The sequence below is a fragment of the Plectropomus leopardus genome, chromosome 11 (genome assembly GCF_026936395.1).
Source record: "Plectropomus leopardus strain MGB_pleo_1.0 chromosome 11, ASM2693639v1, whole genome shotgun sequence".
NCBI lineage: Eukaryota > Metazoa > Chordata > Actinopteri > Perciformes > Serranidae > Plectropomus > Plectropomus leopardus.
This window is the reverse complement of record NC_142186.1, coordinates 12,278,037-12,290,105: the sequence shown is the minus strand read 5'-3', so window position 1 is coordinate 12,290,105 and position 12,069 is coordinate 12,278,037. Positions and strand designations below refer to the sequence as shown.

The 12,069-nt window shown below is 39.4% G+C and overlaps 1 protein-coding gene across 2 annotated transcripts in view; it reads right to left on the bottom strand.

The window, feature by feature from the left end:
• Positions 1-12,069, bottom strand: part of LOC121945336 (CUB and sushi domain-containing protein 3-like) — a 235,458-nt gene that overhangs the window by 90,523 nt on the left and 132,866 nt on the right. For both annotated transcript variants that reach the window (XM_088084026.1, XM_088084027.1), the window contains exons 32-37: positions 11,118-11,231; positions 10,411-10,506; positions 9,813-10,016; positions 3,943-4,067; positions 3,653-3,749; positions 1,880-1,984 (exon numbers count right to left, since the gene is read on the bottom strand). In XM_088084026.1, coding sequence (XP_087940152.1) covers positions 1,880-1,984; positions 3,653-3,749; positions 3,943-4,067; positions 9,813-10,016; positions 10,411-10,506; positions 11,118-11,231 — 741 coding nt within the window. The remainder of the gene's footprint in view (positions 1-1,879; positions 1,985-3,652; positions 3,750-3,942; positions 4,068-9,812; positions 10,017-10,410; positions 10,507-11,117; positions 11,232-12,069) is intronic.

Below are 12,069 nucleotides of genomic sequence, written 5' to 3'. Positions count from 1 at the left end.
TTAAGAAGTTGTAGTGACGGGTGGTATACAAGATTTCTATAACTGGTCTCAATGGACTGCAACAATCACCCAAAGGAAACATTTTAAAACAGATGGTTGACTGGCTGGGTGTGTGCCAATCCCTCTTGCCTTTTTCTTCCCACTGTACTGCGCATTCAGAGCATTAATTTGTAGCTAAAAACTGGAGTGTGAAAAAAATAAATGGGTGGTTCAAGCCAACTACAGGCTGGAAATAAGATACAAACATACAACCAACTGGAGGACCAAAGAGAGGATTTCTGTCATATGGCCAAATAGATCTGAATATGAACTCAGCTATAAGCAGCAGGCTAGAACATCGCACAATGGAAAATAACAGACAACAAAAACAGAAATTCTTAATAAGTAGTTTCATGGAGAAGCAACATGACTCGATCACACGTACATAAATGTTTGCTAATAGGCAGACAGAAGAACCATATGGCAGGGAGTCTCACAAACGGAAAACGAGAAAGGAGTCTGACTGGGGCTGAGGTTTACGCAAAGCGTCAGGGAATGCACTTTACAAGGGCAGCAGTGGCAAAGTGTAAGACAGACATAGAGGAAGGAGCTGACTGTGAGACATGGTTCTGAAGTGATTCTCAGCAGTAGGTAGCGGCGGTGGGGGAGGGGGTTAGTGCAGAGAGGAAAGAGCCCACAGAGAGACACAGCAACGGAGTGCTTCCAGGAAAGAGGAGGGTGTTATGGAAGCGAAGCGCCGACTGTGAGAGACATGACTGTGAAGTCGTTCTCAGCAGTGGTATGATGCTCGTGGACTGACACGACTGACAGCGAGGACAGACTCAGTGACAGCTATGTTTTTTCATGCTTCTTTTGTTTTGCAACACATTTGTGGGAACTGACTGTTAGTTTGCATGGGAACTGATTTTACTCAAAACCGTGTTATTCTTTAGTCATGTGTGAGACCTCAAAATTGGTTATGTTAGCAGGGCTCTCATCACGCGCTTTCTTTCCTGCCTTTGTGCCAATTTATCCTCCCATTTTATCTTGACATTATGTCTTCTCCACTCTTTCCCTGCGGTTGCACTTTTTCATTGCCCTCAGTGTACTTCCTTGAAAATGAGTGACAATTGGGTCTCCCATAGCCAGACATTTTAGCAAGAAAATTGCCTTGATGTGCAGGTGAGCAGTAAGCAACAAGATAGAAGGAAGACAGATTTGAGGAGCAGACCGAAAAAGGACCAACTTAAAATTCATCTAACCTCAGAGAGACAAATAATGAAAAGGAAAATTACCCTGACATTCAAAGAGACAAAGGAAAGTGTCTGAGATGTAAATAACAGAGGGGAAATTGGTCACAAAGGACTGTATTATTAAATATCTGCAGAGGAGTTCCATGCATCACCTGCACATCAGCACCCCTATTTTCATTTACACATTTTTTGAATGGGAGGACTTAGTAAATCAGTCGCTCCACCGGGGCCAGCTACACTCCTTAAATTTTAGTGCACGGTAAATGTTCAGTATGCTCCTTTGCAAATATGCCCCTAAGTGAATAGCCCACTGAGAGATGAGTAAATTTAGTCCCGAAATGAAAAAAGATATGGGTCCAGTAGCTTGTAGCAATGGAGGGACTTAATAAAGACCACTGGGGAATACAATGCCAGAGAAGCAGATACAAAGGCTGAAAATTTGAAGATACAGAGGATAAAGAAACTTTGCCCACTCACTAACCTTACTCTTTTTCTTTCTATGTCCAACTGTGCCACCCAGCCCAGCTGTCTCTCTCATTCCTTATACCACTGTGCAGCAGCTGGGAGCTGGTGGCAGATGGACACATGGAAACAAACTGACAGCAGACAAAGTGACAGGCAGGCAGACAAGCCGTCTCTCCTCATACCTGTGTACTCCAAGTGAAAGCCAGCGGCGGACACACTGATGTCAGACTGGAAGGTCAAGTACAGGTTGTTGGACGTGCTGTTCAGCAGTTGGGGAATTGTTGTACCTGTGTTATTTGATATACAGAAGACAGTTAAGACCATGTCTAGTCCATATTCCGGATTTAACACCAAAAAAAATCAACATGGACATATATTGCACTTCAGTTATCTGCAGTACACATATTAATATATATTCAGGAATAATTCTGCTGTAATTGTGTTAAATACTTCTCTGGATTTATTTTAGCCAGAGCCAATCTGTAATATGGGTGTGGACTCTGTGGCTTTCAGCAGCAGCCATTTCACCTCCGTAACCTCGCTAGATTGGAGTTGCTGAGTGTGTCAGCAGGTACAAATGAAATGATGGTGAAAAGTCCCACCACAGCACAATAAATATCAGTCAATTATTCAAATCAAGAAATAAAATAACAGAGTAGAGTCTATTTAGAGAAAAAAATATAAACGGTAGGTAGGATGTAAATTGTGCCATTCTTAGTCAGAAAACATACTACATTTTGGATAATGTACCGACCTTGCTCTGACCTCTCCCAGATCAAAACACTTATCAGAACCCACCGTTTTAACTGCTTTTAATGTGTAACTAATGTCATATAATTTTATTGTTGTGTGTATTTTATTATTTGTCTTTATGTATTCTACTTTATGATCTTTTGAAAAGTTCCCCATAAATAAAATGTATTATTATTATTATTATTTGCAACATACTATGTAAGGGCCTTTTGGGTCAACCAGAAAAAAAAGCATTACAATAGTCCATGATATGTAGTGAAATATATATTATAAGCACACTCTCCAAATTTGTGAGGATACAGTAACATGATATAGACCCCAACTACATTCTAATTACTAATGTCTCTACTTTAATATTTTTCATCAGCAATGTTGTTTAACTACAAAGATCAAACATGTTGTGTCTTTTTCACATCTTATGGTGTTCAACACTTTTCATGGACCTTCAGTCACACCAACAAAATGAAACCAAGAACATAATCTGTAATCAAACTCTGATTTTGCACTGCAGAATATTCAGTATGTGTGGCACCACTGAGGTCTGGAATCACATTCGCTATTCCAGGCGTACGTCTTCGGCAATTTGCAGGGAGACTTTTACATATATTCATAATCACCTTCATCAATTTAGCCCTAGATAAAATTGATTGCTAGCCATTTAAAATGGCTTAGCCTTTTCAAACCGCATGCTGTCCTGCACAGTGAGAGCTGTGCTGTGAAGCCATTACAATATGTAAAGAGTTTTGTTCCAAAATGAGATATCCACCACTTGAGGAATTTGACACCTAGTCTCATAAACCTGATAGCTGATATAGAAGCAGAAGTCATTATGCTACACCAGTCCCTCTGATACCAGGATCCAGCATCTAAAATGATGTGATGGCCTGTTTCTAGTAGGTTACCATGTGGCAAGAGCACCATTTTCATTAGTCTGAGCCCTAAGGCAACACTACATTTGTAAAAGACTGAAAAGGGAGTTTCATTATGAAGACCTCTAATGCAGAGACAGGAATATTTTGTGAAGGAGGATGAACATTTTTTCCTTTTTTGACTTCTTTAACAGGTTTTTAGACAGCATTCTCAAAGGACAAGCCAAATGTCATCAGCTCCATCACAACATCTGTCTGCTGCTGGCACCCTGTGACATCTGATTAAAATTCAAGAGGGAGCTGACAACTGAAATCCAGTTGTATCTGTTTTACCTGAGTAGCTACCGAGCCTTGGAGCATTGCCATCAACCCCGTCAAAAAAATCCAGCGAGTCCCAGTTATGCTCTGTGGCGAAGGTCACAACTTGAATCTGTAAGAGAGCAATACCTTAATAAAAATGCTGAGGAAGGATGAAAAATGCGAAAAATACAAAACATAGAAAAAAAAATTAAGAAGCTGGGTGTTAAATAATTCAACCATGTATAAAAATGAATCCACCCAAAACATGTTGAAATCTCTCATTAAACATTATTCTATTAAGATCTGCATCTGTGCCCTCTCACTTGGATGCCGGCTCCCTCGGGGACAGAGATTTTCCAGGCACAGTTCAGATAGTTGGCGTACGGCTCTGGGTAACCAGGAGAGAGGATAGTGCCTCTGCGGTCAGTTAACACTCCGCCGCAGGGAACTAGACAAAGGAGAACAGAATGAGTAACAGAGAGAAAAAAAAGACAGAGAGAGTCAGTCACGACAACGTTAAGGTCTACACACGCACACCTGCCGAGCCAGGAGTGGGCAGGGGTCAGAGTCACGCATTTAAAAGCATAATTTTACCTGCTAATACATGGACTTTAAATGAGCATTACAGTATAAACTGACTTTAAATGATGTACTTCTATGGACTCCAAGGAAAGTGGGATATGATTTAAAAGAGCTTTATTTTACATCCTTGTCCACCTGATATTATAGTCCTTTAATACGTCAGTGGAGTTTTGCATGGCAGCACACTCGCCTCTTGCTATAAGCAGACATAAACTGTTCGACCCTGATGTTATTTCATCTCTCACAGGCCACACAAATCTCATCTTTCAATTGTGAAAGCTATTCCTCTCAAAGCGCACCTTGTTTCTAACCAGTGCCACAAGTAACATATTTGTCAAGCCTCTCTGCTCTCAGATGAATGTTGAATTGGAGTCACTGGCCAGGTTGAGCTGACATTTTCCGCCACTGTGATATATATGAGCATGGGTAGAAATCAAAATGAAAAAAAAAGGTCCATTATAGTTATAATTTCTTTATTGCTTTTCAGACGGTGCCAATTGGCCTCATATCCGGCCAGCTACCTTCTACACAGTGTTTGGCTCCACTTTTTGTCCATTAAGGATTGTGGTAACCCAGCCCTGCACACTAGAATCCTCTGGATTATTACACACAAACCAAAAAAAACACAAATGCATTTCCTCTCTATTGAAATGTAGTTTGCTTGCTAATACCAAAACAAGCAACCAATTAGCCTGATGAAATTTTGCTTTTTTCACTGTTGCTTTGTTTTTCTGAGACATGTTGTTCTTCTGTCAACAGCTGAAATAATGTGTTTGCCTCAAACTATCCCATGTATTCTTATATTAATGTCAGATACTGTATATTACAAAAAAAAAGGATGTTTGGAAGTCTATATCCAAGCCTAGGGACTTAATTTTAACAACTTTTTTATTCATTTCCTTTCTACTACTGATGTGGAAACAAGTGTTTGTTGGATAGGAGAAACCCAGGTACCTAACATTTGTTTTTCACAGTTTTAAAGCTGGACTATGAGCGAAGCTGTCACTCAGGGTGAATGACGTTATTCAGGTGTGCATCAGATTAGCACAATATGTTCTCACAATGAAGAACCTTTTGTCAAGGACAAGGGTTTACCCTGTACAGTTCAAGGTGATCACTGTTTGTGATATCCAACAGCCACTGGAGGGTTAGAAAATATGCTACTTATCACAAAGAGAAAAAAAGCCGCTGTCAGAAAAAGGTGAAAAAACTCACTTCAGCTATCAGCTTGCTATGATTTCAAGCTCATCAATATTTTACAGGTGATATCTACCCTCCTACACATGCTTGGAGAGTCGTGCCAAAGTGACTACAGCACTCGTTTCCTTTCAAACCGAGTGACACATTCGACAGAAAATTGCTTCTATACTGTACCTCACAGCAATCTCACTTTCATATAATCGCCGCCAGTGATGTCGTCTTCAGCTAACACGTGTCACATGAAGAGCATTCAGCATTGATTACCTCTTGTCAAGACTGAAGGAGAACAGGTTGTGTAATTGTTTTGAATTCTGCTGTTCAAATGAAACATGAAGGTCAATGCCTATAAAATCTGGAGTCCTGTAGTCAGAAGGTGATAACCTACAGACACTGGTTTAAGGCTCCTTGAAGGTATGAAGTGCCTGTACACTAAATGACATAGTGAGTGATGCAGAGTCCAGACTATCATTACCAGTAACCTTGTTTTCTATTTAATCATCTCCTGCTGGCCGGCTGTCCAAAATCTCTATTATAGAAAATTAAATTAGATTTTTATTAGTTGCAACATTCAATACCTGAATAGAGGGTTGAAAAAATAAATAAAACCATTTCAGGAATAACCAAATATGGGCCTGATCGGTTTTGCTTTGGTTTATAGAACTTAGACTCTCTTTACGTTTCTGACAACAAGCAACAGAGCATTGCTGGAGAAAGATCCAGTATTTCAGTATAATTTAACAACTCCTTTGAGTCCCCTGAGCTGTCAGTTAATGTAATTGGTCGAGCAAGATTAGAAATCATGACACTCGTAAAAGCATGAATGCTCCACACCCATCTCAATCTGTGGCAGGCTCATATGTCAGAGTTACTGCAGGTAGACAAGCGTGGGGACTTCACACATTATGAGACACCATTTAACACAATCTGATATGCAGGGAATTTGTGGCAACTTTTAATTAGTGTTTTGATCAAGATATCAAAAACCTATCTGCATATATTGTGTGAGCAAGATTACTTGCATTACTTACAGTATATATCGACAATATATTCCTTTATGACTTGTTTGTTTTTAGGATACATAAAGCTTTCAAATGTTATATTCATGTTACATTAAAGTCACATGTAAATGATGTTGTCAAATACTGTCTTTTGTCAATCATCTTCAACTTATTTTCATCCAACCAACAACAACCATATCCTCTATTGTCTCTGTTATCTCCCCTTTCTCCTCATTATACGCTACAGAGTTTAACTCCTCACCCTATATTCAAACTTAAAGCTTTCTTCGAATAAAAAGAACCGAAATAGACGCCCCTGCCATTTTTTAAGGTTGCTTTGCTTCGAGCAAGACAGTGAAAACATCTATGACAAACTAAGCTCTCCAAGAACTGTGCACGGCAGTTGGCAGTCAGCAATTGGAATCCAAGGTGGAGAAAATGTTGCTGCTCCGGCTCTAAGGGCAAAATTGTGATTTTTAGGGGGCTAAAAGCAATAACCAATATTATCAAGTTGGTCAAAGTCATTATGGATAGTATGCAAAATAGAACACTATCATAGTGTAATGACCAAAAATTATATATTACATGCAAATAGCTTTTTGTGCATGCTCTTTAAATTTTGGAGGGGTGGCATTTTTATTTTTTATTTTAAATTCAGTATGTTTTTCTAGAATTATTAATGCTTATTTTCTTGATAAAAAAAATTAAAAGACAGGCTATACCAGTTAGTCAAACTGGCAGCGATTTCCACTTGCATTACAAAAACTTAAGTAAACTCACAAAAGTATCACGACCTCAAGGATAGCTCATCCTGCTCCAGAGAAGCACTCTGGCCTGGCCTTACCGCACACCCACAGACTGAGACACTTTAATTGGTCTTGGGAGGCTATTTCAAAACAAGAATCCAGTGTTTAAAAACAAGCTCAGTGCGACACTGTTTACTTGTTGACACCTTTGAAAAAGTGTTTAAGCCAACAGTGAATTCCATCATGTGGGCATGCTGAGTATGAATCATGGCAATCTGTGAGCTTATGTAATATTGGGCAGTCGTGATTTTCTACAATCAGTCATGATTTAGTTCGTGTGTGAGATTCAGCTGCCTTACTCTCAGCTGTGCATGGAACAAATGGTGCTCATTTAGCAATATTTAACCTTAATTTAATTCTAGCTTGTAAAAGACCCTTGTTCATTTACATAAACTACTGGTGACATAAGAAGATGTTTAAAGGAACTCTATTTACAGATTGTGTATTTTGAGAGATCATCTGCTTTATTTTAATTCATTATGGCTCACTGTAAAGGACTTTGAGCCAAACTCCACCAGGAAAGAAACAAAAACATCTATTTATTCATGTCAACTATTCGCCATAAAATTTAACAGAGGCCACCCAAACATTATGCATCCATTCAGGCGAGGCTAATTAAATCACAGTAGAACGTTGTGCTAGCACAACTCAGCAGCAAAGCCTTAATTCATCAGCTTTTGTATCTGTGAAATTGAAAGCAAGCCAAGTGTTGCCTGACGAGCCAGGTCAATCACAGCTGGACAAGGAGTGCATCTTCAAAAACACAGGTACCTCACAGGAGAACGGTGTCAAATGCCGTCATATCCCATAAAGAGGGCTTGAGTAATTGAGCATAGTGTTTTTGTTGAAGCTTTCATGAAACTATATCCATTATTCTGGACGAGTACACTGCCGCTGGGGGAGATGCGGCAGCCAGATTCAATCTCCAGATAAAAATCACTGTGTTTAAAATGGAACTGCGCGTGCCACTGCTATTCCCTTACCACTTGGCAGTAAACTTGGATGAACCCTGGCTTGAAATCTTCCGTACTCACCGGCTGGGACTATTTGCTGGCTGGCACAAGGCCTGACTTCAATAGATTTCCCACTACTTCATCTGCAGTTCTTTATCTTCCCAAGGTAGACATGTGGGTGGCTTTGCTAGACTGAGTGCATGTCCCTCTGCATGTGCTTGGGTTAACAGCATGTGCAGACAAAGCATGTGAATCTGTTCATGTGTATGAATGTGGGATGTGTTCATGTCTATGCATATTTATGCAGGTACATTTATCTGTGCATGACTCAGTGTATGCTAGCCAAAGAGCCATGTAGAGAGAGATGCTAGTCCCTTCAGTAGATGGTCCACATGTAGCAAAGACCTATAAATGCTGCTGTACTTAAAGGGCTACTGGATCAGTTCCTTGTATTTTTTGTTCATGTCAAAAAAAACATTCAAATTTCTGAATACCATCTACCTGTCATTTTCACTTAACATCATTTTTTATGTGGATATCACCTGGCAATTTTTAAGAACCATTTTCATCATCCAGCAGAATATCTTAGATAAATGTTGCACACTCTATGCCAGATAGCATACGATGACTAGCACTCAGGAAGTTTATTCATTCATTAACTTTGTTAGTTTTTTTTAGTAGTGTCAAAGTTTGTCTGAAACCAGCTCTGCAAATTAAAAAGATGGATAACGCATTCTATAAAGACCTTATGTACAACATGTTATTTACTTTGCTTAAAATGGACGATGCACAGAATGAATTAAAGACATTTTACGCCAAAACCTACACTACATCCATTATTGTGACAGAAATAGTAGGTCACCACCAACAACCCCATCCACATTATCATTTGATACACCGGTATTATAAAACTGCTGACTATAGCCACTTTAACCTTGTCAAATATATAAAGTATCAAGTATTATGCTTAGCTTCACAAAGCTAAGCTTTATTGCAGGGTACTGTATTGCACACTTAAATCTCTTGTCATTGGATTCTATGGTGTACCTAATAAACTAGTAACTCAGTGTATAAATATATAAAATAAACCATTATGATGCCTACATAATGCATCAAGAGAGTAAACCTTTATTTTGTATTATAATGCCTTACCACATCTATATATCATTTTAATGTTTTGTCCACCTCTATCAACACACAGTTTACTTTGAGTTAGAAACATCATATATTCTGTTGTACTGATTTGCATTAGATAATAAACTGTTAATTCAGTGTATAAAGCACATTAGAAATGCAGGCTGTGTCGAAAAAGTTACCTCAAACTGGGTGTTGGTGTTGAACATATTTACTTTATGCTATTTATTTTCCCATTTGTCTGGTGAGGCACAGGAACTGAAATCCCTTGTCTGGGGAGAAAATTTATGTGACACTTTGTTGTTTTGTTTGTCCTTGCCTCTTTCTTCCTGTCTGAACTATCAAGACCAGAGATAGGTGGCTGCTTTGCAATGGGTGACAGACATTAGGATAAGTAATGACTAGGAAAAACAGACACCAGCCGTTTTTGTGCACCTGCTCCATCTTTTTGGATCTGCGTGTGTGTGTGTTTGTGTGCATGCAGGGGGTGAGGCAAGGGCAGGAGGATAAGGGCGCTTACCAACACATGTGGGCACAGTGCCGTTCCACTGGGCCAGGGCATTGGGCACGGCCTCACACCTGATGGCGTTGGAGCCGTGCAGCGTGTAGCCTGGATTGCACTCAAACAGTACCGCCATACCGATGCCAAAGTCGTTCCCTATCCGCTTCCCAAACCGAGGCTCAGGGACCGAGCTACACTGAGTGGCGCTTGTCCGGGGGACAGCTAGGGATAAGAGGGGAGGAAGCGAGCATGAGAGGAAGAAAGACAAAGACAAAGAGTGGTGGGTGGGTGTGGTAGAGAGAAACACAACAGGGAGAAGGAGAGATGGCAAGACAAAGACGGCAGAGAGGAATGGTGAAGCCCTTGTGAATCTCCTCGCACGTCATTAGTCACTCTTGTCTGCTGTGCCAGGATAGGCTGTCTGACTCCACATCATCCTGCTCTGCTCATTCATGCCCAGACACAGCTAACTGCACTCTGCTGAACAGCCCTTTATGTGATGAGTGCAAGGCTAAAGTTTTTTTTTTTTTTTTTTTAAAGCAAACAAACACACTAAATGCACCAAATGAGTTTCCGCATCAAAATTCAGGTAACATGTCAGAAAAAGCTGCCTTACCTTGGTAAACAAAGTGAAATCCTTTGGCTGTTTCCGTTCCATTTGTGGTAAACTTGAGCGTTATCTTGTTTCCTGAACTCAAAGGGAGGGTCTCGCCTAAATTGCAAAATCAAGGAGACATTATCAAATCTTTTAGATGCTGTTAACACATGTCCATAGATGACATACAAACAAAGCAGTTGACAAAATTGAACATTATCTCTGCATGACCTTATTAATCTGGGCAAAGAAGTAAAACTATTGATTTGGTTCTGAATAGCATGTTGATGTGATTTGATTTTACAGTGTATCTTCAATGTTTTTGCTGGAAATGGCAGATCTGACTAATTTGTCATTTGTATTTTTTTACATGGTACTGCTTTAGTGTGACAGCAATTTACAACAGCTCTTTTTTTTATTCTAATTGGGATCTCAGGAGTTTATTCGATTGTAGTCATAACATATTATGTAAAATCAGTGTTTCATTATATCATCATAACAAAAATGTACAAAGAGAGGAAAAATCTTTATCTGTGGCAGCAAGGATTTGAGATTTTTAATTTGTCGGGGAAAAATATATTTTTTTAAATAAATTAAATTGATAGATAGATGTGCTTTCTTGCCTGCACTGCCAAATTCTGTGCCTGACAGAATTACTCATAACTTTGAGCGAGAAGCGTAAAAACCATGAGACGATACACTCATGGGTTCTAGTGTTATGTTTTTACCTGAGTGTGATCCATATATGGAGGAAAGAAGGGCTGAATCTGTAGAGGACCCATCATAGATCTCGACCACGTCACTGGTCAGAGTCTGGAAAATCACAAACTGGCCAAACAGCACTGCAGAGGAAGAAGTAGAAACAGAGGAAAAATACAAGTACATCAAATCATGATGGTGGCAAACAAATGTCAACATTCAGCCCATTCACTGGGGCTTTTAATGTGGGAGGCAATTATCAGGTAAGCTGGTGAAAGCTGAAATTATTATCTTTTCAATCTTTTAAGAGTCTGGCTGCTGCTGTGACAAAGCTGACACCTTGAACCAGTAACACAGAAGTTAATGTTGTTTTGACTGGAATACTTCCTTTTACTTGAAGGGTCATGTATCCAATCTAATTTGCATGTGTCTCTCCCTAGATGGGCACCCTTGACAAATTCCTACCAAACCAATTAGTCACAATTCTCAAGCTTTTAATAAAATATGATCGGCAGAACTTGTGCACTATCTATTGAAATCTTTTTGAGATAATTTTGTTGCAAATGCAAAATTCAGCACATTGGCACCCTTTACAGTGTTGCAGTAGTTTTATTGTTTTAAAGCACATTTACCAAAAGCATAATATATGTTTGGTTTATTTATACTTGACAAAATATAATAGCAACCATAACAACCATAACAAAAATAGAAAGTCAGTCATGTATTATGACTTGCATGTGCTGCCGTGACTGCTGCTGCTGTTTGTGTGCGAGTCAGTCAGAGAATCTGAGATACAGAGACAGTCAGATGAGGTGCGCTTCATTTATTTTTCCATCTTTGTCGAAAATTGTTGTCCCCCCATATGTCAGTATCTCCGATTAATGTCATTGTGTCTTATGCTTTGGGAATGAGGAAACAGAACAATTCTACAAATGTTTGAGAAGAACCAGAAAAAAAACAACATGAACGTCGCAGATGTGC